General features: G+C 40.5%; 1 protein-coding gene across 1 annotated transcript; it reads left to right on the forward strand.

Moving 5' to 3' along the window:
- The first annotated feature begins 220 nt into the window (after window positions 1-220).
- Window positions 221-23,267, forward strand: NFE2L2 (nuclear factor, erythroid 2 like 2). The gene is made up of 5 exons (XM_039701905.1): window positions 221-389; window positions 17,889-18,158; window positions 18,314-18,409; window positions 18,758-18,937; window positions 20,837-23,267. Exons 2-5 carry the CDS (start codon window positions 17,892-17,894, stop codon window positions 22,043-22,045), a joined length of 1,752 nt encoding a protein of 583 aa, XP_039557839.1. The 5' UTR covers window positions 221-389; window positions 17,889-17,891; the 3' UTR covers window positions 22,046-23,267.
- Window positions 23,268-23,590: the final 323 nt, after the last annotated feature.

Consider the following 23,590-nt stretch of genomic DNA (forward strand, 5'->3'; position numbering starts at 1 on the left):
CCGTCCCTCCGCGCTGCCCGCCGGGCTGCCGGCAGCGCCCCTGCTCCAGCGCCGAGCTCAGCGGGCTCGCCCGGAGCAGGGCCGCTCCTCCACTCACCGGACACCCGGAGCAGGGGCTGCCCGGGGCCGCAGGGCTCGGGCACTGGGCCGCGGCAGCGGTGAGCACGGAGATGCCCGGCACGGCCGCCGCCGCTGCCGGGAAAGCCGCCGCCTCCGCGGCTCCCGCGGGCGCTGAGTGGCAGCCTCGGCAGGGCTGGGCAGGGCCAGGGGCCGGAGCCGCCCCCGAGGGAGCGGCCCGGGAGGCGCCGGCGCCGGAGGGGCTGCCCGAGCCGGGTACAGCCTCAAGTCGCTGCCCCCGGCGGGCCCGAGCGCTGCCGCTTCGCACTCGGGTGAGTTACCGCCGCTTCCCGCTGCTGCGGCCCGGCCCGCTCCCGGGCTGCTGCTCTGCTACGCGCTGTCCCGGCTCGCCTTGGGGTCCGGATCAGCCTGGCGCTCGCAGCCCGCGAGCCCGGGTGCCCCGGCCCCTCCGCCTGCCGGGAAGCCCCGCAGGGCTTTGGGCACGCAGCGGGCAGAGCCGGGGTGGCCTCTGCCAGGGCCCGTGCCCTGGGGCTCAGAGGTGTCTGTGGTTTGCACTCAGGTGCTGTGGAGCCTCTTCGCTCGAAGCCTGGGGGAGTTCAGTACTGTTGTGTTGCGAACTAGTTGTACAAGAGCTGCGTGAATAACTGAAAACATAATTGAGCTCCATTATGAATTTATATAATTGTGCTTGGGCATTTGAGTAGAAGCATATCCTTATCTACAAAATGCTACGTTTTAAGAAGTAATACTTTTTTCTTTTTTTTTTTCCTGGAGCTGCTTTAATTCTTACTGCAAAATTAAGACTCGAGTGTTCTGATGCTCTTCTAGTGTGTGTTGGTATGCATATGCTGTGCAGTAGAGTTTCTTCTAACGTTGTCCACGCTTTAGGATATACAAGTGGGTACTTCCTACAGGTACTATGACTTCAGCAGTATTGGATGTACCTTTTTCTGTTCACTGAATAGTTCCTTTCGAGTCTTGGGCTGCTTGTGACACTGCTTGGCCCATGTGTTTTTCTAGCCCTGGGTAGCGCAGCCGTGACCTCCACCTTGCCTCCTCTGTTTGTTGGCAAATACTACAACAGAAATCACTGTCTTGGCCTGTGCTACGTAAGCACCCTGTGAATTTGGTTTTGCCTGTGTTACCCAGGCACTTTCAGCCTTATTCCTGAGGTACTCCTAACAGACCAATTCCTGCGTATGTGGTTCTGTACCTTCTTCCCCAATCCACTGTGACTTCTCTTCCAGAAACCTTTCTTTTGTTACTCATTTGCCTGCTTTGTCAAACCCTCTTTACTAAGCCACCTGTTGCACTTTTCCTATCTGAGCTCGGCAGCTGCTGATTGCTTCTCCTGCAGACCTAGCCTCAAAAGGCAGTGTGTTTTTTAGATAGCAACTTATCGTCATCTTTGACATACATTCATTAAATGAAAAGTTCACATGCCCTGTACCATAAAATGTTCACTCAAAATGAACAAGGGTGGATGCAGTCTGCATTTAGCCGCTCAGATTTTGCAAGCCAGCAGATGGAGAGGTTGTTCTTAGTGTCTGTGTGCCTGGCAGCAGCAGTCATAGCAGTGAACGTGAGTGTGTAGGGATTGATCAAACTCCTTAACCAGAATATAAAAACCTCCACTCTCAGCTGTGTACTTCTGGGGGAGTTAGCAGAACTATTCGCTTTGCTATTCCTGTAAAAAGTATTCCCTTGTTGTACCCATCTGCCTGGAAAGACGATGCACTTCTGTGCACAGAGGTGAAATGGAATGTTGCCTACATGAACCTCAAACCATCCAAGAAAAAAGATTGCGGTGGAACAAGTGGTCTGGATGTTTCAAATCACACTTGAGAAGGCAGGACTTAGTGGCTTTTCTCTTCAGTAAATGTGAAGTTTTAGAAACAGTTTTCTGTTTCTAAAACTTTTAAACCTTTTAAAAACAAGCCACTTAGTTATTAAATGTTGAGCCTCACAACAAGAGGGCAAAAAGAATTCCCTTTCCAACACAATGAAACTGTGGGTTGCACTAGATTGGAAGTAAGACTAATTGCAACAACTGGCAAAGCCAAGTGAACAAATAATTGACTGTGCATGCAAGTGTATCTGTTAGGGTTTTTCTACCTAGAGAGCTGTCCTGAAGAGTCTCCAGCTCAATTAGTGTGATCTCTCCAGTATAGAGGGCTTTAATGAGGAATTACAAGTATGTTTCTTTTTCTTGACCTGCTGCATTGAATCGTCAAGTGAGTGGGTTTATTTTTATTCTCCAATAGCCTCTCATTTCCACATGAGGGTAGATTCTGTGGGAAAGTTGAACAGGGCTGGCAGCAAGTCTTTGCTTTTTGGGTTGTTAGGTTGGGTTTGGTTTTTTTTAGTTTCTTGATAATGAGATTTAATGACATTATTGAATAGGAATATCTGATCAATGTATCTGTAGATACATCTATTAATGTATCTCGGTGGATGAAATTCAGAAATGTACATATTTCTGAATATATTGTTATCTACTAAAATGTAGGACAAGTTTGGATGGAGTACATGAGAGAGTATCACAAGCACTTCCTTAAGTAAAAATGCATTTATTTTGACATTTCCAGTAGTTCTGTGCTCACCTTGCTATTGAGCTGTATCGGTAGAGCTTTCTTTCCTTCAAAACTCACAAAAGAGTATCTTTCAGTTAAGCCAGTGTTAGATATAATGCAGTGTAGCATGTTTGGCTGAAATGAATGTAGCCTAGCAGGAGTTGATCTTGTCAATCCATTCAGGAGAACAGCTAATTGGATATTGTTATTAGTGTAGTAAATATCCCTCATATGAATCTTGTTCTGTAGCATGTCTTTAAAATGTGCCAAGAAATTAGAGTTGTATTGGAAACTGGGGGAAGTGCAAGTTCATTGTCTCAGAAAACCTGACTATCTGACTTGAAGAAATTAATTTTTAGCACGCAAAGTTGGAGAAGAGATTGGCTATAAAAGTTTATTGGGAAATGTTTGAAAGAGACCAAACTGAAATAAAAGAGAGCATCCTTTGTAAGCACAAGGCAGCTGGCTGTTCTCGTGTGCTTTAAAGAAGTTGAGATGTTTTTATAGGACTGTGTGGGCGGTTAGGAAGGTTTGTGTTCACTTCCCACTAATGTTCATGGGCAACAATGAATTTTGGCTTTCTGTCTCTTACTTTATTATTTTTCCTTTTTAATTGAAAAAATAGAGATGTTACTCATCCTGAATAAGAATGCTGTAGGTTATGTATAACCCTGAAAGACAAGGAAATGGTTGAAAATTATTCTTGTATCTATTGTGCGCCTGAATACTGATTTGATTTCTTTTGCTTTCTTTACTTCTTAAATTTGCAAAGCAGAAAAATACCTGTTTGATTGGTACTGCTACTTCTGTGATCCTGACTGAAATGAATGCAGCAATAACATCTTGAATATACTTATTTTGTTAAAAAAATGTCAGATACCTTTGTGGGGTATGCTGGGCTTTGTAAAGTGATGTTGAGGAACATTAGAAGCAGAAGGACCCAATGAAGTATTTGTTCTGAGTGAAATCAATTCATGCTATTCCTTTCTAGAGTTTTTCAAACATGGTTGTAAAATTTTGTTGTATTTGCTCCTTCAGTAAAATTAAGAAAATTCAAAACAGCGAAAGCTGTTGGAGTTTGTCACTGAAAGTTTTTGGAATGCAGCAGACTTTATAAGGAGAAAGACAAAATATGGAAAATCCAGATGAAGATGCCAGCAAATGATGCCACATGTACCTCCACCTGTAACACTGGGTGTGTGACTCATTGTGAAGAAGAAATTAGTTTGATTTTTGTATCTTGAGCACTCCTTCTTTCTTTTTATTCTCTTTGCAGTTATAAAGATAAGCTTTATAATTACGGAATCATTCACTAAATTTGGGCCATTTTGTGCAAGTGTGATTATTTCCAATGATTGTCTTGGCTGAAGCCAGTGCAGTACAAGTTCAGGCAATAACCCATTGGCATGAATTAAATATTAATCCCCTGCTGATTGAGTTGCAGCCAGCAAGAAGTCCTGCAAAGTCTCTGGGTTAATCACCTGGTTAAAGTTTGCTTTGGCCTCCATCTCATTCCAACCCTAAGTAACCTATTACTTTAATGTAGCACATTCCTAGAAAACTTGAAAGGGTTTGAAGTCTGTTCAGTTTTCTTATCCAGTATATTATACCAAAGTTGGACTCTGTGCCACAGAATGCCGCTTTAGGTGAAGGGGAAAGAATATGACACCTTGGTCGGCTTAGTCCTTTCTCAGCAATAAACTGATTTAATTGGTTTTGAAAACACTTCATTTGCTACCTCTGCAAGTCTTTCAATATGGCCAATGAGAAGTCATGGAGGAGGAGCTGGAAGTCATGACTTTGAATTTGTGTTACCCAAGGATGACTGATACACAGTGAACCACAATGCCACTCAGGATTGCTCAACTGCAATTCTTTTATGGCATATTTGTTTCATTAAGGTAAACAATTAAACCAACGCTGAGAACTGAAGGCAGCAATGCTATCTGTAGTGCATAAAAACTGCTGAAAACAGTGGAAGGCTTATCTGGAAGAGATACTGGAAAATGCATTCAATTCAAGATAGGTATTGTGTACTTTTAGCTTTCCTACCCAGTAGCTGCTTTCTGTATGGGAAAAGCAGAGCTAGTGACAGTCATGTATTAATTGGCAGTAGCAAGATTTTAATTATCTTATGGCACTTAAGCTTTTCTAAAGAAAGAGCCATGACACTGCTCTGTGAAGCACAGTGGTGAAACAATCAGAGCGACACCTATTTTTCTGTATCTGTGATTTCTAGATACATATTTATTAATTTTACTTTACTATTCTTTAAAATAAGGAAATTAAAAAATGTATTTCCCGTTATATTATCTTGTTTTAATATTCCTTTAGTTCTACTTTGACATGTGTATGCCAACAGTAGCCATTTCAAATGGAAGCAAAGTCTCTCAGAACCATACATTTAAATTAAGTATTAATTTGGCACCATACATTTAAATTAAATATTAATTTGGGTAACCAAGCAATCTGTAACAACATCTAGTACAGATGAAAGTGTTTAATTATTTGACTGCTTTGGAGAGGAGCATTTGTCTTTATCTTATGAAGGATCTTCTGTTTTCTGTCTTTTGCCATTTTGAATTCTTGGTGAAATATTTTCTCTGTTTTCTTTCAGTGACACATTGATTTTTCAATGTTACATGTCAATACATTGGCTTTGTATTTGCCTCTTAACTTTTATGTTAATATTCACTTTAATATTCACTTTGAAATAGTTAGATTTTTGAGATGTTTTTCTGGAGATCCTGGAAAGCTATTAGGAAATAATAAGAGTGTTGTTAACTCAAGTTAGCATTTTCCTACCAGCAGAGTGGAACTGCTGCTCAATAGTATATTACTAAACCCTAGCACAAGTGCTAATTGGCATGGCTCTAGTAGAATGGGTATAGCTTAGAAATAATACTTATGTGGCTGCAATTGATGCACTACAGATATAGTTGAAGTTTTTTATTACGTCAGTTCACATTTGTGATTTTGGCCTGATTAGCTGCAGTTTTATACTGGGAAGAAAGAATATAAAACAGTGTTTGTTTAGCAAAGTTATTTGGAAGGTACTGTAAATGATTATTAATGTTTTCTGTCTTTAAATGTAAACTAAACCTGAACCATTTCAGAAGGTATATCTTAGTTGTGGATGCTGTTGCAGTACTGAGGGAGTTGAAACCACTCAACCTTGTACATGTCTTGCAGTTAGACTTTTAGCCTAACTTCTGCAGTGTTATTATTAGCAATCTAGTTAAAAAAGAGAATAGAAAGGGAAAGAAAGTTCCTTTAAGATTGAAGTTGCAGCAACAAAGTTATGTAAGATCAGTTTGAAACCATCTCATTAAACCTTTTAAGGAAGTATCTTCTGTATTGCTATGAGATGTAAAGATATCACCTTTTACCTCCAAGCCCCCACTTCTGTCTTGCAGTTTCAAAGTTTTATTGCTGTTTGCTGTATTGATTTTACGTGCTGTCTCTTGTAAGTATAACAAAAATTCCACTCCTGGAGACAGCTTGCGAAACAAAGTTTGCATACTTGGGAAATTGACTCAGAAGGAGCTTGGTTGATAGTGTGCCTGTAAGAGGAGGTTTGTTTTATGATTAAGGGTGTGTCTATTTGCCGTGTTTGAAAATTAATACCTACAAAATGTTAAAGCACTGACTTTTCAACAGCTGAATTATGTGAAAAGTTGTTGTTACTTTGATTTGCTTCCTGCTCAGGTCATCACCACCGTTTTGCTGTAAAGAGCTATGATAAAAAGATTATGGGGGTTTTTGTTTGTTTGAAGGCTTGTGATAAAATGAGTGTCTTCCTACTTATTTCTGTAATTAGAGTGGAAAGTTTCCTGTGCTGCTTGGGCTCCCCATAGGGAGGTCCCCATTCAGATTTCCCAGGCAGCATATGGTTGGTGCAGGTCTGCCATGGGGAATGCTGCCTGCTCCCCCCGTGTGAGAGGGCCAGATTTAAAGTCTGCTCTGCAGCCTGCGTGGGGGCACTTCATCATTTCTTCTTTCTGCCTTCAGGAGCTGTTTGCTTGAGTTATGTGCTGTTGGGTGAAAAGACTGAATTTTGTTCTAAATCAGGGTATTTCCAGTTGGATTGCAGTTATGTGACCAGATGACGTGTTCCACAATCAGCTGGGTAGCAGAACAATGGACAAGAGAGGATGGCAGGGATGAGTGGGTGGCTCTGAAGGCTGGTGCAGCTCAGCTCTGAAGGGTAAGATTTTCAGATGTTTCATGGCTGGAAGGAGAACACGGAGACAGTAGCAGCAGAGGTCACCCAAGACCTGTCAGCAGAGGCATTCCACCCCATTTTGTGACACTAATGCTTGGCTTCACCACTCTCACAGGAGGAGTCACTGGTGTGTCTGCAGCAGTGCAGATAACAGAGTCATGTTCTTGGTACAAGTGCACTGTAGACCTTGATGCAATCTGCTGTGAATTACTTGACATGAGATTTTCTAATTTATGACACAGAATTATATTCACACTTGGCTTTGTTTCTACTGTAGATGGACTTTGAGATCTGTGTCGTCTGAGAAATTTCTGGAAGATTGTCCCATTGATATTTATAAAAGAAATCAAACAAACTTGAGTAAACCTTTGAAACAAGTAGGATTTAAGATGCCAAAGGATGAAAATAAAAGTAAGTCACTAGCAAAAATGGTGCTAGTAAAATAGCATAATATGAAAACCAGAATTTATATTTTAATTTAAATTACGATTTCTGACATCTAGTCTTCCAAAATATTTAAATTTAATTATTTGGCTATGGAAATGCACATGGTATTAATGTGCCTTATAGCTGTGTAACAGCTATGACAGGTTGTAACAGAGAATTATAGCACAGTGATGCTGTGCTTTCTATTTTGGTTTTAGTATTTGAACTAGAATGTTATCAGGTTAGTTCTTCAACTAGCATGAATTGTTGTGACTCAGTGAAATGTTGTAGTGCCATGGAATGTTTTCTGACTTGATTTGTAATCCTTTATCATCGACCACTTCAGAAGTCTAGTCTGTGCTGACTACTCTTGGGAATCTTTGCTCAGCTGACAGCTAGTGCATACATCTCTAGACATCTTTCATCTCTCAAAGTGTATTTTTGTCAGCAAAGTGAAGAATGGAAGCCACTTAAATAATAAAACTGTTAATGGAGTGCTTCAGGTTATTCTGAAACTGTCACTAAGGTCAGACCCACGGAATTATCTTAAGTTTAAAATGAAGCTTGAGAGGACAGTTTTTGATAAAATGGGCTATGAATTCTCCTGTGTTCTCCAAGGGGACAAACCTGGACAAAGTCCCAGGGAAAGTGGTGGGCAGTGGAGGCTCTTGATTTGCATAGAAGGACAGTTGCTTATGGTCGAGTTTTGCAGTTTTGTTGCTTTTTTGAAGATGTTGAGCATTACTTTGGCAAGAGATATAAAACCATTTGCCTGCTCTGGTTTATGCCTTGGAAGATGAATTAGATCCTTTTGCTTTCAGGATTTATAAATTGAAAAGTGAGTGGAATGCACCACACAGACAAAGCTTTTGTTTTCTACCCAGTTATTGTTCATTTCCTCAGTGGGTTTGCCTTCTTTAAGCAGAAGCTGTCATTGTGGACAGAAATGATAAATTGACATGTAGATACCTGACTTGTTGGCCCTTACTGAGCTTTCTGATTTAGTTGTATAACTTTGCAGGACCTTCATGTGAAAGAGATTGCTGAAGCCTTTGTGGGAGCTGATGAGTTCTAGAGGGTTGCTTTTTGCAAATAAATGTGTGGATTACAAGTGCTTAAGAAAATGAGTAAAATCTACCCTTGCTTCATTCTATGGAAGGATAACTCAAGTATCTTGGTGTGGCTAGAGAAAAGTATCTTGGTGTGGCTAGAGAAACAAACTCCTTTCATACAAATTAAATAATGATTTCTATGATGCTTTGTGTAAATTTAGGCAGAGTGTTCTTGGGCAATAGTGCACAGTGTAATGGTATTATTCTCGACTGAAGTATGTCACTAATGAAGGCTGTTTGCAGTGTCAAATTAGGTTCACAGTGCCATTTAACCATGAATTACTCTTTCGGAAAAATATTGCCAGCACAGCTAAAATGTGCCCCTCTGGGTACCCCTTTCTCAAATCTGTTACGATTCTGTACTGCCCAGTGGTGAGCAGTTGAATAGCAATGTATTTTTGGCCTCTTTTCTGAGTTTGGTTTCTTTTCCCCTTGCAGAAACTAAATAAGAAGTGTATTGGATATTGTACACTCAAAAAAGCCTCCAGCCTGCTTGTTTAGTGAGAGCTGTGCACTGACGGAGTTCCCAGCACTGTCAGTATGGATTATCTGTGTGAAAAGGGCATGTTGATTGCAGGACTGACTGACGATTTAACACCTGTGCCCCACGGACCTCAGTGGGAGCTGTGTACCTATGTACTCTGCAGATGTAGGCACATCTGCAGCAAACACTATTCCCTGCAATATAACCCTATTCTTAAGCTTTTAGTCTCAAGACAGCACTCCTGGCTGATGAGGTGTTGTGTGGAATTTCCTTGATGCAGCCACAGTAGCTGTCTGTGTTTCTGAAAGAGGGCTGCTGGCTATGTGCTGGCAGGACACTGGGTGAACCTCGCTGCTTTCTAACTCACCCAGGCACTCCCATTGCTTGCCACTGTAGTTTGGTTCACAAACAGCAGTAACAAAGTGAGCTGCTTGTGAGATGAGTGGGGTGAAGCTGACAAGACGTGCCTCCTGTAGTAGTAGTGTTGAGTGTGCAGTGTCCACAGCCAGGCTGTGCTGCAGCTGCAGTGACCCACTAAGCTGCTTGTGAGATGAGTGGGGTGAGGCTGACAAGACGTGCCTCCTGTAGTGTTGAGTGTGCAGTGTCCACAGCCAGGCTGTGCTGCAGCTGCAGTGACCCAGCTGGTGCTGTCCCTGTCACTTGCCCAGCCATCAGCAAAACGACAGCTGGAAACGGGGATTTTAAACTACCAATGCAGTTTAAACGTGTAGTGCAAGAAAGATATAATCCTGGAGAATATGTGGACCCTCAAACACACACAGTTGTCATATTTGGTTTGAAACATGGTTTTCCAAAAGGGGTGAAATGGAAATAGTGGCTAATAGGTTATAACCTAAGATTTATACAACCTAATTTTATTTGCAGGTTTTTAGGTTCTTTTCTCTGTTCATTTTGCTTTCTGATTTGTTTGATTGGACAAAAGAATGTTCTGTAATTTGACTGGATCATGTTTCCTAGATGACTGAGCCATTATTATAAACAAATCCTCTTATGTATAAACTAGTGAGTATCCTGTGGCAATGTCTGCAGAGTACATGTTTGGCTGGGTATAGCAGAATAGCTTAAAGATAATATTTTCTATATTGAACCTACAATATTTGAAAAACAGTGACTTGTTAAATTAAAGTGGCATGCAAAGGCTTTTGTATTCCTGTGGTTAAAAGATTAGTAATAATTTTCTCATATTATTTGTTTACATTTAAGGTTTTGTTGTTGTTGTATAAATGACAAAATTCAAGAAATGCCTGTTTCATTATGATGCTGTTTTAACTTGGGAAGAAAAAAACCCTCCAAACACAAATAAAGACATTAAAGCCGTATTTTGTTTCAGGAAGAGCTGGTCTGTCTGAGATGGCTGCTGCTTGAATACCTTTCAAAATGGAGTTATGTGGTGCAGTAAATGGTGATTAGACAGCAGCTAGAAAAGGCAGCCACAGCAGAATCACTCACTTTACTTGTTGGGGCAACACAATAGAATTTTGTTGATGTATCAAGCAAAATCAAACAGACAGACTAACCCACTCTTGGTAAACAATCCCGTATTTTTGCCAGCCTCCCAAGTTCATTATGCAGCTTGTGTAATAGATTGTAACTTGAATACATATTAACTTTTTGTGCTTATTGACTTAATTTTGTAATGCTGCTGATGCAAGACAAAGAAATAGCAAGTCAATAACTTTGTTAAGCAGAAAGAGGGATTCAGAATTGGAGTGTAAGTGACTGCAACACTACTAGCCAAATATACTGTGGAAAAGTGAAAATTGGATTAACATGATATAATTAAGACTGAAAAGAGAAAAGCAGAACCCATTTAACTAAAACAGCAAAGCTCTGAAAACATGTATGGCTCACTGCTTTTGATACAAATGCTTCAGAAAGCACTCTGGGATGTCAAGAGATTTAGGACTAAGTTTGAAGAAGTGGGATAACAACCATGGCCATTTTTAGCTTGTTCTGAGCAGCCATGGTAGCACTTGTAAATATGGGCATAATTCAGTTTATTCAAGAAAAATTCATTGTAATCCGTACACCATGTTAGGCCTTACTCTGTCTTTTCCTTATGACTAAATCAGAAATAAGGGAATTTTGAGCAGATAACAATGATAGATATGGTCCTCAGTACTAGAGGATAACATTGGAAAAATCAGGTACTGGGCAAAGAAAAAATGTACCAATGTCAAACTAAACATTTGGCTTGCTGTAAGCCTTGCAAATGAGACCATGGATTTGGGATTTCAATTGAGATCAGTCCAGACCCCTTTCAGCCTCTGGAAACCAATGCTTTATATTAAATTCCTACTAAACGGCTATTTTAAACCCACCATCTCAAATATGTATTGATTATACAATTTAGAAAAGCACAGCTGCTTCTGGACTGTCTGAGGTAGATCATGGAACAGTCTTCTGCAGAAAGATCTGCAGCGCTGAGCGAGAATCCCCTGATCTGTTGTGCTGTAGGTGGTCACCTCACAGCAGACCAGATGTGGTGGGAACAGGACACAGACACGTGTTTCTGACTATTGATGATGAGACTGAGCCAGAGAGGAGAGTGTTGCTCCTGCTGCTGTGCCCCAGGCTGGCAGTGCTGTGAGGCACTTGCACATGTCCCGTATTTTAAGGAGTGTCAGAGAGGTGGGGGTTGATTGATTTTGCAGAAAAACAGAAGACTTGCCAGAGTGAAGAAGTAAGCTGCTGTGTGTCCTTCCTTTTCCTCTACTTTGCTGTGTTTCTGATGTAGGTGTTTTCCTTTACCTACTTTGGTCTTGCTTTACTGTTAACATTAGTATTTTGCAGGTGTTGGAATTGAAATAAAGTTAGCACATTAATGACCATAAACATCCTTCAACAGCTATCTTTTATTGCAGTTATATTCTTGCTCATTTTACATTCTTGAGACTTAAAGAAACTTGTGTTTTTACTACACAAGATAAAAATACATAAAATATACAAGGTATATTTTTCCCTGGCAGTTTGGAAAGCTTGCTTGCCATAGAATACCTTCAAGAAAACCATCATGTTGAGAGCTGTGCATAACTTACAGACTTAGCCTTTGTTGATACCATTCCTGGATGATGACATTTCAGGTAAAATACATAAATAATCCACCTCTCAGAGGAGTTGTTTCTGGAGTGAGGGTTGGGAGAATAGGTGAGTAATATCCAGAATTGTACTTCCAGCCAGGCAGAACTTCTCCCAGTCTTTGTCAGAGTAATGCCCTTAGACAAGGCTTGTAGTGAAGCTTTCTTAAGAATGCAGGACAATCCAGCCAAGAAATTTTCAACTAATCTGATTTATAAGTGTAGATCCTGACAACTTGACATTTATTAAGATAGCTTGCTGTAATACAGTGGGAGGTGCAGTCTGGAATATGAGATGTGTATTAGGAGAAAATAGAAATTTGCATACAGACTTAACATTTCAGGAACTGGTTCTGTTGGGGCAGACGAGTGTCTGCATGGAGTGAAAATTATCTTGCAATATCACTTATTTAAAGCTAGGGCTTTTCAACCCTTTTTGAGTGTTTTCATAGGTAAGTTAGCCTGCCAGGGCTTTAGGAGTGTTTTGTGGCTCAGGCATCCAAAGACTTTAGGACCAGGAAGAGAAAATGGGCATAAAGAAAGAGAAGCAGGCTGGTGTAGTGTCAAAACATACTGGTTTAGTGTCAGTGCAGTCACACCAGTTTAGGTGGCACAGGTATGAAAGACAAAAAAAAGGCATCCCCTTCCATCGATCCAAGCACCTTGTTTCCTTCCAGATTTCTCAAAAGGTCTTGTTGAAAAATATGGGATAGCAGACAGCTGTGCAGGGCAGTCAGGGATTTAACTCTGTGTATTCACAAATCTCAGGTTGCTGTCATGTGGCTTTGTTTGACAGCTGTCTGTTCTATCACGCTTCCAAACCCTGAACTCAGACATCTGAATTTGCTGTTGTGCCCCTCTGCCCATCAGTGTGAGTAACTTCTGTCATTCCCTTTCCCCCATTCTTCTCAATTGTTTTTAAAAAGTTACGGCTTTGGGCTAACTTTGTCTGCTTTCTGTGCTCCCTTAAACATAAGGCTTATGTGTCCAGAATTTTCTTCTGTAATTAAGAAACTTACCTTGAAAAATATTTAGAAAACAAAACAGTAGTTATGGAGATGCCAGAGATTCTCTGAAAACATTAAATGATTTATAAATAATTCTTAAAAATGACTTGAACAAAATCAGTTTCTCTAGAGAATGAGGTGAAAACCTTCAGGTGTTGCTTCCACCGAGCTTTTCTTAGTGATAAGTGATACGATGCTGCCTGTACAAGCTCCTCCTGTACTTGCCTTGTTACTTGAGGGTCTCCTTTCCATTCTTGCCTTGAAGTGTCTCAGGTCCTTGAGCCTGTCTCACTTCCAACGCTTTTTTTTAATCAAAGCAGAAATGTAAGGTGCTTTTTTCTGCATTCCCTTCAATTTCTGGAAAACCTAAGTGATAAGAAGTGAGGGATACTTTGCCCTGTCTGTTTCTGTGGGTAAGCTATAGGAATGCTTCCCTGCTCCTTGTGTGGTGCTGTGCTCCCTGCTGGATGCAATAGCCAGAGATTGTGTTGCTCTTCTGTGGACCCCTGCTGGCATGGGAAATCATCTGTCTTCGTGGGGTTAGGTGCTAACAGATCGTAGGGAAAGGAAAACAAATCATTGTCTGGTGGGAGACTCTGTTCCTGATATCTCAATTTATGGTGCAAAAGGCACGACTTGAGAAGCAAATGCACAAACCTCACAATGTGCTCTGTATCCAGGGGATAGCTTACAATGGGTTGAAGGTGCTGAGATTGTTTCTCTGCTTACACTTGGGCTGCTGGATGTTTCCATTCTAGCAAGGCTACCTGTAAATGGCTCGTATTCCAAACAACACCACAACCAGTCAGATAAACCTGACAGGGATGAAACAAAAGATTAGCATTTTGTTTAAAGCATGGAAGTCAGTCAATGAAAGTAACATGAAAACAGGGTCTCTTTCCTTTGTTTACCCTTCTGCAAACATTTCCTTAGGAGCAATAAGAGTTAATTGTCAAACTTTACAATGTAGTCAGAGATTTTGTCATAAAATGTATAACAGACTCTGCCCAGATGGCAAATGCTAATATGTAAATCTAAAACATGAAAATTTCCATTGAGGGCCAGATGGTGGCTTAATGTGAATTGTTTAACATTTATGTTTATCTTATTAAAAGTGCCTTTATATGTCCAAACTAAGCTATCAGTGGTAGGAAGAGCATATCACTAAATGAACAGAAAAATCAAACCATCAGTACAAGGCACCTCCTGCTTACATGGATCATGGGAAAGCAAACATGTATTCTGTTGAGAGTTGTCTCTCTGTCTTCAAAATTGTGAAGAAAATCAAACCAAAATGAAATCACTGTCTGCTTGGGAAAAGTCTGAAACCCATACCATTTTCTCCAAAGTCAGAAACGTTGGATGATGGCAATCCACAAGTTGAATCCCACAGTGCATTTGCCCTTGGCTGAGGCGTTGGTGTTCAGAGGGGAAGAGCTGAGCTCCAGGCGAGGGGGAAGCAGCTCAGCTGCAATCCCTGCTGGGCACAGGCTGCTCTTCCTGCACGGCCCTTGGCTCTGCCAAGCCCTTCGTTTCCTCTGATGCAATCCAAGAAGTTGCACAACGGAGGAAAGAACAAGTGGGCGCTTGTGGAGGCTGTCACATGAGGCTGTGCCTTTGCAGTAAATGTGTCTGATGTTCAGGGAAGTGGTCAGCCTGGCTCTGAAGGGCAGCAGCCAGCTCTGGGTCAGATGAATCTTTCACAGGACTCTAGGTGCACGTGTTCCAGTTTAGAGGCCAGTCTGTGCTCACTTGTCCCTCCAAATGAGTCTTTCTGAGACCAGCTCATCAGATTGAGGCATCTAAGAACCAGCGGGTCACTCTTGTACAGGAGAGGAGAGCAGGTTTTAATAGCTGTAGTTTTAACCTCCAGGCATCGAGCACACAGTTACTTCTGGGATACTTTCACAGTAGAGGGGGAAAATTGCTTCAGTGGTGAACCTCTGGTAGACTGCCTCCCTGTGTGGGTACCTCTGAGTATGTGTATGCTGATGTTCAACAGGGCTGGGAAATAAAGAGGAAGACTCTGGGGAGGCTAAAGGAACAAAATTGCAAAATGTTTGCTTTAGACTGCAAGGGTTTTTTTAAGAGTTCTTTGCCGTTACCGCGTGCTTGTGGTTGTGATTCATTCCGTAGTGAATCACTTGTCAGTGTTGACTCCCTTAACTTTAACCTTAGGCTTTGGACTAATGACCAGAATACTTTTTTTTCTTGAAAAGGGAAGTATTACTAAAAGCATTGGTTGAAATTATAGATAAGTGTTAAGTAGCAGGTTAATATTTAAATCAGTGTGCTGTTAGATACCACATATCAGCATATTGACCAGAAGAATACTTCCTCCATATAGCCCATTTATGTTAGGAGTAATTAGTTGAATTGTTATTCAAAGTTAAGACCAATATTGCTGTATTTATGTACAATTTTTCAAACTGAAAATAGGAGGGCTCTTTACCAATTACATGGAGGTAACAAAAACAAAACAACCCATCCTTTCGCTTTTAAGCATCACTAGCACAACTAAATAAAATTTAAAAGTGCTCCTGACAAGCAGTGCCCTCCAGGTACTGTTTGGCAAAGCTCAACTCTCTGCTAGAGATAAGGCACTGACCTAAATATGGTCACTTGAAGAATAGTGACAGGAACCAATCAGTGCTGTCATATTTGCCAAATAACAGCTCAAGATCCTGACCATGTTGATAAGTATGCAAGCATCTTCAAAACAGAATCCTGAACTGACTGCTGTACACACGAAGAGGCAGTGGTGTACAGCCACAGCATTTTCTTTGGTCAGCTGGTGTCTTTGGAGACATCTCATCCCACAAAAGAGGCAGCACACGAAGCTGCTTGCTTTGATAATGAATGCTGCCAATAGAATGGCTGAAAAAGGTAATAGCTGGGTCTTACGTTTTTGTACTAAGGCTACGTGGATTTTCTTCTTAAGGAAAATGTATTTTGTCTTCTGTAGCTACAGAAAAAATAACTTTTGTTTTGCATGATTTAACCTGAAACTGAGCACTGGTTCTGGTATTTTTGTGCATTATACACACACATGCACAAAAAAAAATCTTTTGAGTCACATTTTTAATGGTGCTTTGTAAATGAATAATTCAGAAGTGAGCCCTAAAATCCAGATCCTGCAGTTTTATCCAGAACATATTGCAAATGCTCACAGACTGGGAAACACTTTTGGATCTGCTGCAGAAGGAGACACTGAGCAGCTGGTAAACTACTGGCCCTTAATGAAGCTATACCATATTGCAGTATCTCCAATTACTGCAGAACTTAATTAGTTCATTTTACCCTGCCAATCTGGAAAGATCAAACATTGTCTTGGGCAGCCACTGTAATAATTTCAGTTTCTTCATTGCTGGCCATTAAAGCCATGTTTGGTCTCTCCCAGCAAGGTATATTAAATATGTTTTAGATTTGGAAGTGCCTGCATTGTGTTACACAAAGATATTTTACGTAATTACCCAATTTCAGTAAAAATACATTTTTTTAGTTATTAGTAGAAGTCGTTCATGCCATGTGGAATGAGAACACTGAATTGGTTTGTTCAGATGTGGACTTGGCCTAAAGCTTTTTGCCATAGCTGTTGTACAGACATGATCATTTTGAATGGCAGCATGAGCTGCCTTCAGAGAGAAGAGAATATTTTAATTTGGTATGATGGCAAAAAACTCTATCTTGGCTGCAGAGCTGCTGAGTGAATCAGGAAGGTTCTGTTTAAATGAAACGCAGTGTTTAGTGTATTACTTGTACAGTGTTAATCTGATGAGGATGTCCGACACTGAACATTATTTTCACATGCTGCCCTAAAGGGTAATTTTTAGCATAATGAAATGTGATGTAAAATCCAAAACTTCCAGGCACCAGCTAAATGGCTGGCATTTACCCATCTGAGAAATGTGGCTAGCAAGTATTAAAATTCTGTGTCAGCAGGCATACAAATTGATACATTTTGAGTGTTAGTTTGGGTGTTTTCTTCATAGAAGAAAATATTCTAGACTTCAGCCCTAAGGATATTGACTATTTGAACAGTAAAAAACTAAAACAAAAGAATCCACTAACCCTCTTGTCCTTCCCTGCCCCTTCCCCCCCCCCCCAGTGAAAAGCCTTGATGCAATAAATTAAAAGTAAATGTAGCCATAGCAAATAATATTAAACAATTGCTCTTTCCTAAATAGCAGAATTCCATTTGGACTCTGATGAGCCAGGGGCCAACTCGTTAAGTTTCTGAGACCCTGCAACCACTGTTTATACTCGGCTGCTCCAAACCAGCCACATTTAGAACACAACACATACTAAGCTTTAAATTACAATTTCTTACTAATGGTCTTAATAATTGTCTTTAGTGCTAGTGATGTTTTGTTGCTTGGCATCTTTGAAACCAGATTCTCTTGCAGCTCTGAAGCTCTGGTCAGCTGATCTTTAAGATAAATACCAAAATGGAACATTAATATTCCAAAATACATTTTGCAGTATGGCTCTTATAGTTACTTCAGGAAGCCTCCATCATGTTCTTAGTCAGTTTTTGCAGTTTACAGGAACATGTGAAAAAAAATTTACATGGTCAAACTTCTCAATTTCTCTGTTTTCTCCTGAAAATTACTTTATTTGTGACAAATTCATTCCACATCTTCGTGTTTTCTGTGAGACAAGTTAAACGAGCCTCTGTGTGGGTCACAGAAACCAAACCACCAGATCACGTGCTTTAGAAAGGTCATATAGAGCCATGTTTTATTTTGGTAATTTTGTAGGATTAAGAGAATAAGCTTCAGTTACATGAGTCCACCCATTTGACACGGAGATTTAAAGCTTTGCTGTTGTTCTGAACCAGTTCTGCCTGGGAGGAATTTGCTTTAAAAAAGCATTTTTGTTGCAGGACATGAACTTGATTGACATCCTTTGGAGGCAAGATATAGACCTTGGGGCAAGACGTGAAGTTTTTGATTCTAGGCAGCGGCAGAAGGAGTATGAACTTGAGAAGCAGAAGAAACTGGAAAAGGAAAGACAAGAGCAGCTCCAAAAAGAGCAGGAGGAAGCCTTGCTGGCTCAGCTGGAGTTAGACGAAGAGACAGGTGAATTCATTCCTGTACAGCCAGCTCAGTGCATTCAGTCAGAAAATACTGAGCCACCTGCTGCTTTCTCACAGGTAAACTCCAGTGGTTGAGTGTGTTTAACCCTTTTTCCATTCACAGGAAGGCCTAAGGCCAGTGGCTGCCTAAAATGAATTTGCTTGTGTTGCTGTAATGGAAGATCTTCTGTTACTCAGGTGCAGTAACCTTTTTTCATAACTTTCCTATTTAGACCACAGAGCCTTCAAAACCAGAAGCAGAGGCCTTGTCCTTTGATGACTGCATGCAGCTCTTGGCAGAAGCATTCCCGTTTATAGATGAGCATGAGGTAAAAATGCAAAGTTCAGTGGTTTCATGGGTGGTTTTCCACAGGGTCAGTCTCATGTCTTCTCTGACTAAGATTTGTCTTCAGCATAAGACTAATTTGTGATCTGAGTTTTCTCCTCAAGCTGGCTCCCGCTGGCATAAAGCAGTGAGTAGGCTTGAGCCCATTTTTTATATTATTCCATTAAAAAAGAATTCTTTCCTTAAGAAACACCTGTTTGTTCTGCAGAAGTGGTAGAACTCCAAAAACTATGTTTTTGCTTTGGAAAATGCACATCAGGGTTTTTTTGAGTGGGTTTTTTAGTTGTCATTGTTTTATTCGGCTTTCTAATTTTTTGTTTAAACCCTTCAGGCTTCTTCAGCTGCATTTCAGTCACTGGTTCCTGCTCAGGTCAATAGCAACCCAGCCTTTGTTTCCTCTGATCAAACTCAGCCACCTGAATCGCCTGATCTAGTACAGCCCACTGATGCAGAGAATATGCAGAACATAGAGCAAGTTTGGGAAGAATTATTGTCCCTTTCCGAGTTACAGGTTAGTATGACAAGCACCTGAAAAACAAAGCATGATATTTTTGGAGGACTGTAGTACTTTGTGGAGTGCAGTACAATAGCATCTGAACAGATGGTGATTATGACTTGGTTTCTACACCTGTAGGGTGTTTATAACTAAATATAAGCTTTAATTTTTTTCAAAAAGAGTATATTGAAAAACATGTAGAAAGCATGAAATGAGTTGTTTATGGATAAGCCTTGGTGAAACACTTCTCAGTCAGAACTTCCTCATGTTTAGCAAGTCACTGTTTGCCTCTATGTGCAACTTGATACAGCGTGACCATTGCTAAAATTGAGCTGCTCAAAAATGGACATTTCTGAGTCATGGATCTACAACAGGAATTGTTCTCACAAGTGTTACTGTAAATGTTGGGGGGCTTTTTGGCAGTGTCCAGTTGTGTGAATATGATTACTTTTGCATTCAACTTTTACCTAAGGAAAAGGTTTGTTAAAGCTGATAATAGAATATATATTTAGGTACACAAAAGACTCCGGTATATTTATATGAATGCTGTTCATATATATTCAGTAAGAACAACTTGTGTAATGTACATGAACTGGATGTTTCAAAGGAACAAAAGAGTCACTTTGCTAATACAGAGAATATGTAGGGATTTTTATCCTATATTTATATTTCTATTTTCCTTATATTTGATTATAAAATTGAATAAATTCATTTTCAAATATATTACTGTAGAATGTCATAATGCTTTCCAGCATGCTGCTGCTCTACTTTATGCTATTAATACGAGAGATGATTGTTTGGTGGAGTGCCGATAAATCTGAGTATTTCAAAAAACTAAAGTGAAAATTTGCAGGAGCTGAATTTTTCCTGGCACTCTCCCTCTTCCCTTTATCTTTTTCTAGTTTTCTAATCTGATTACTGTGTTATGCTTAAAAGGCTCCACCTAAGTAACAAGGGCAATTGGCTGTGAAGAGGCAGCAGTGATGGTGAAAATACATTAAGAAACCAAATCAAAATAATATATTGCAATAATTCTGAATAGTAATTGAATAATTTTCTTGAAAAAAAAGATAATTAAAATGAGGACGCTGCCTTTTACAAATTATGTTTAGAGAAATGGAAAAATAGAGCTGTCACACTGAAAATCTTTGCTTAAGCCATGAACAACCTCTAGTTAAGTAATTCCTGGGGGACAGCAGGCCTGCTTATTTCAGCTTCAGTTAGGCAACTGCCAGCTCATTAGCAAGTTGTTCCTGTAGCCAGTGAAAGCCCATCAGAGGAGCAGTCTGACGCTCACTGTGGTGTTAGCCAGCTGGACTAATGTGTGCTTGTCCAGCTCCATGTTAGCACTCTTCTTACTTCACCAAGAATTGCATTGCTCTGTGCTGAAAGCTCCTTCATTCAGTACATCCTAGAAGAATCTTGGTTTTGAGGAACTGTCACATGAAAGTAACAGTGCTAGAAGTCATTGTTTGGTGTACAAGTTCATTAAGTCTCATTCAGGAATTTTACATTTCTGTGCTTGTGCCATTCCTAGCAGTGGTGCTTGTGAGAAGCTGAGACCTGGCAGCTCCAGGATCCCCACAATTACCAGAACAGGAGGGCACCATGCAGTTTCCAGAACACACTGGAATGGGTGTCTTCAGCATCCTGCTCTGAGCCTGAGAGGCTCTGCTCTCTTACTCTAAAATGCTTTGTCCAGAACAAGTTGTGTTGTGCTCTTGCTTTGGTATCTCTCATCTTCCTCGACTGCCTCTTCATAGCACAAGGGTGCTGTAGTTATCTAGACTACAGCAGTGTTATAAAACCCCTTTATGTCCGTGTTTATTGCTATTTAATGCTTCTGGGTTGTAGAAAAGGATTTGATCAGTTGGAGATGTGTTGCTCACCTTGTCCCTTGCATTCCCCATCTAGTGCCTGAACATTGAAAATGATAACCTGGCTGAGGTGAGCACAATCACGAGCCCTGAAAGCAAGCCAGCAGAGATGCACAACAGCTACAGTTACTGCAGCTCGTTACCCCTGCTGAAAAAAGACGTTAACTGCAGTCCAGATTTCCTGGATGGTATGGAGGGCCCCTTCTCGGGCATTTTGCCACCAGAAGACACCAGCCAGCTGAGTGTGAACTCTTTAAATGACACATCCCCTTCAAACCCTGATTTCTGTGAGGATTTCTACACCACGTTTATTGATACAAAGGTGAACGGTGATGCAGCAGCAACGAACACTATCAGTCAATCCCTGGCAGAGATTCTAAGTGAACCTATTGATCTTTCTGACTTTGCACTGTGTAAAGCTTTTAATGGCAACCACTCAGGGACCAGAGCAGAATGTAACGATTCTGACTCTGGTATTTCACTGAATGCAAGTTCCAGCGTGGCGTCGCCGGAACACTCTGTGGAATCGTCTGCCTATGCAGATAAGACTTTGGGTTGCAGCGATTCTGAAATGGAAGACACGGATAGTGCTCCTGGAAGCATGCTGCAGAGCAGTGCTGGTGTGTACTCTTTGCAGCTCCAGGATCAAGTGTTTTCTTCCTTAGGGCCAAGCACTCAAACACCAAGTTTGCCACCTATAGCCACACCAAAGAAAGAACCCCCTCCTGCTCCCGGCCAACCCAGAGCTCCTTTCACAAAAGACAAACCTCCAGGCCGCCTTGATGCTCATCTCACGAGAGATGAGCAAAGAGCAAGAGCTCTGCAGATCCCTTTTCCTGTTGAAAAAATCATCAATCTCCCTGTTGCGGACTTCAGTGAAATGATGTCTAAGGAGCAGTTCAACGAAGCCCAGCTTACACTTATTCGAGATATACGCAGGAGAGGCAAGAACAAAGTGGCTGCTCAAAATTGCCGCAAAAGAAAACTGGAAAATATAGTAGAACTGGAGCATGATTTGAGTAACCTAAAAGATGAGAAAGAGAAATTGCTTAAGGAGAAAGGAGAGCATGACAGGAGCCTTCATCAAATGAAAAAGCAATTCACCACCTTGTACCTCGAGGTCTTCAGCATGCTACGTGACGAAGACGGAAAGCCTTACTCTCCTAGTGAATATTCACTGCAGCAAACTAGAGATGGCAATGTCTTTCTTGTTCCTAAGAGCAGGCCGTCAGGGACTAAACTTTGAAGGGCAGTACAGCTGGCTCCCATTCCCTGAGTGACTAGTTTTGTATCATTATCATGATAGGTTTTACTGTGAGGTGGAATGCAGAATTAAGTAATATTTGTCAAGTAAGTCTATGCAATAATAATTTTAAAGTTGTTAATTAGTTTATGGAAGATGCAAGTTGAAGTTTAATCAAAATGCAGTTGGGCATATACAAAATTTTTAATCTGACTTTATAACAGACATTTCCTTCTTATAGCACCATTTGACTAGTTTCCATATATATGTAAATATTTAAATATGCCATATTTATATACTGTTCCTATCTATTGTTATATTCATAGATTTGATATATATATATATATAAATGATTTTAGCCTTCTGAATATAATTTCTTGCAAGACAACCAGGATGGCTTCTTATATTTTTATAAATATGCAATAGTGTTCCCCATTTTTCTTAGACATTTATATTTGCTTTATATTTAATATATTAATTTAGCATAAAAGTTGACACTCAGTGTTTGATTTTGCTTTATCAGCTCATTAAAAGTTTTTAAACTCTACTTCATACATTTATTTCCTTAAAGGAGAGAAATCCTTGCTGGTTTTCCAAGGCTGTCTTCCTAGCGTAATTATCAATCACATAGCAGTGTCAGCATTACCAGTACTTCATTCAGCTTCACTTTAATAACCTTTGGAAAGACCATGTAACACAAAGTGTCAAGTCTATGCTAAGCTCACATTTTTGTTTTCCTCCTTGAACACTATGTAAATTCACGAGATCTTTTCTCCAAAGGCATTTAAATCTGTTAAAGCATTACCAGCATTATGCCTTTTTTCCAGCTAAAATTTCTATAGGCTTTTGAGCAATTCTCCTAGATATATATATACACTATATAGTAGTGTGTATATATATATACACTACTGTGCCTCTGACTTCAGTCAATGAGCTTTACCTCTTCCTGCTGTTACTTTGGTGCTTATGGAAAACTGCATACTAGCAGCCATCCACCTGCCCTGTTTGGAATCTCTGCTCAGTGAATTGAAAAGCTTTGCGGAGTTTAAATTATGATTTATAAAAGAGTAAAAAATGGGTAAATAGATAGCATGGTTTTGTTTACTACTCAAAAGAACTCATTGCACTTGATTGTTTTGTATTTTCAATACAGAAAATGCATAATTTGTAAGACATGTTGATCTGAAAATTAAAAACTGTTTTCATCCCTGTGCAAGTTCTAAAAGGCGTGCTTGATCTGAAGTGATTTTTTTCTTGCCACTGATGGTCCTTATCATGGGTGGGCACTGGGGGAATGCAAGACACTGCTGCCACTTAAAGCAAGAGGATTAATCCATATTTGAAGATGGCAATTTTAGAGCACAGGCTGCAAGAAGCACACCCAGCCATGGCCCCGACAGTCAACACTGATACACAGTAACTGTTAAACACAGGCAGGGGCTGATGGCAAAGCACAGAGCACCTAAATTGCTCTTGGGTTCCCCTTGCCATTAACTACGCTATCAAATGTCTGTCAGAGAAAATTCTCTCTACAGCTGCACTATAAAT

The sequence above is a fragment of the Passer montanus genome, unplaced genomic scaffold, assembly GCF_014805655.1.
Source record: "Passer montanus isolate IOZ18808 unplaced genomic scaffold, ASM1480565v1 scaffold1, whole genome shotgun sequence".
Classification (NCBI taxonomy): domain Eukaryota; kingdom Metazoa; phylum Chordata; class Aves; order Passeriformes; family Passeridae; genus Passer; species Passer montanus.

Bases quoted from the DNA above. Each gene is read 5' to 3' on its own strand.
- NFE2L2 (XM_039701905.1), top strand. From the start codon at position 17,892: ATGAACTTGATTGACATCCTTTGGAGGCAAGATATAGACCTTGGGGCA. The intron at 18,159-18,313 runs GTAAACTCCAGT...TTTCCTATTTAG, and splicing joins CACCTGCTGCTTTCTCACAG to ACCACAGAGCCTTCAAAACC. The intron at 18,410-18,757 runs GTAAAAATGCAA...TAAACCCTTCAG, and splicing joins CGTTTATAGATGAGCATGAG to GCTTCTTCAGCTGCATTTCA.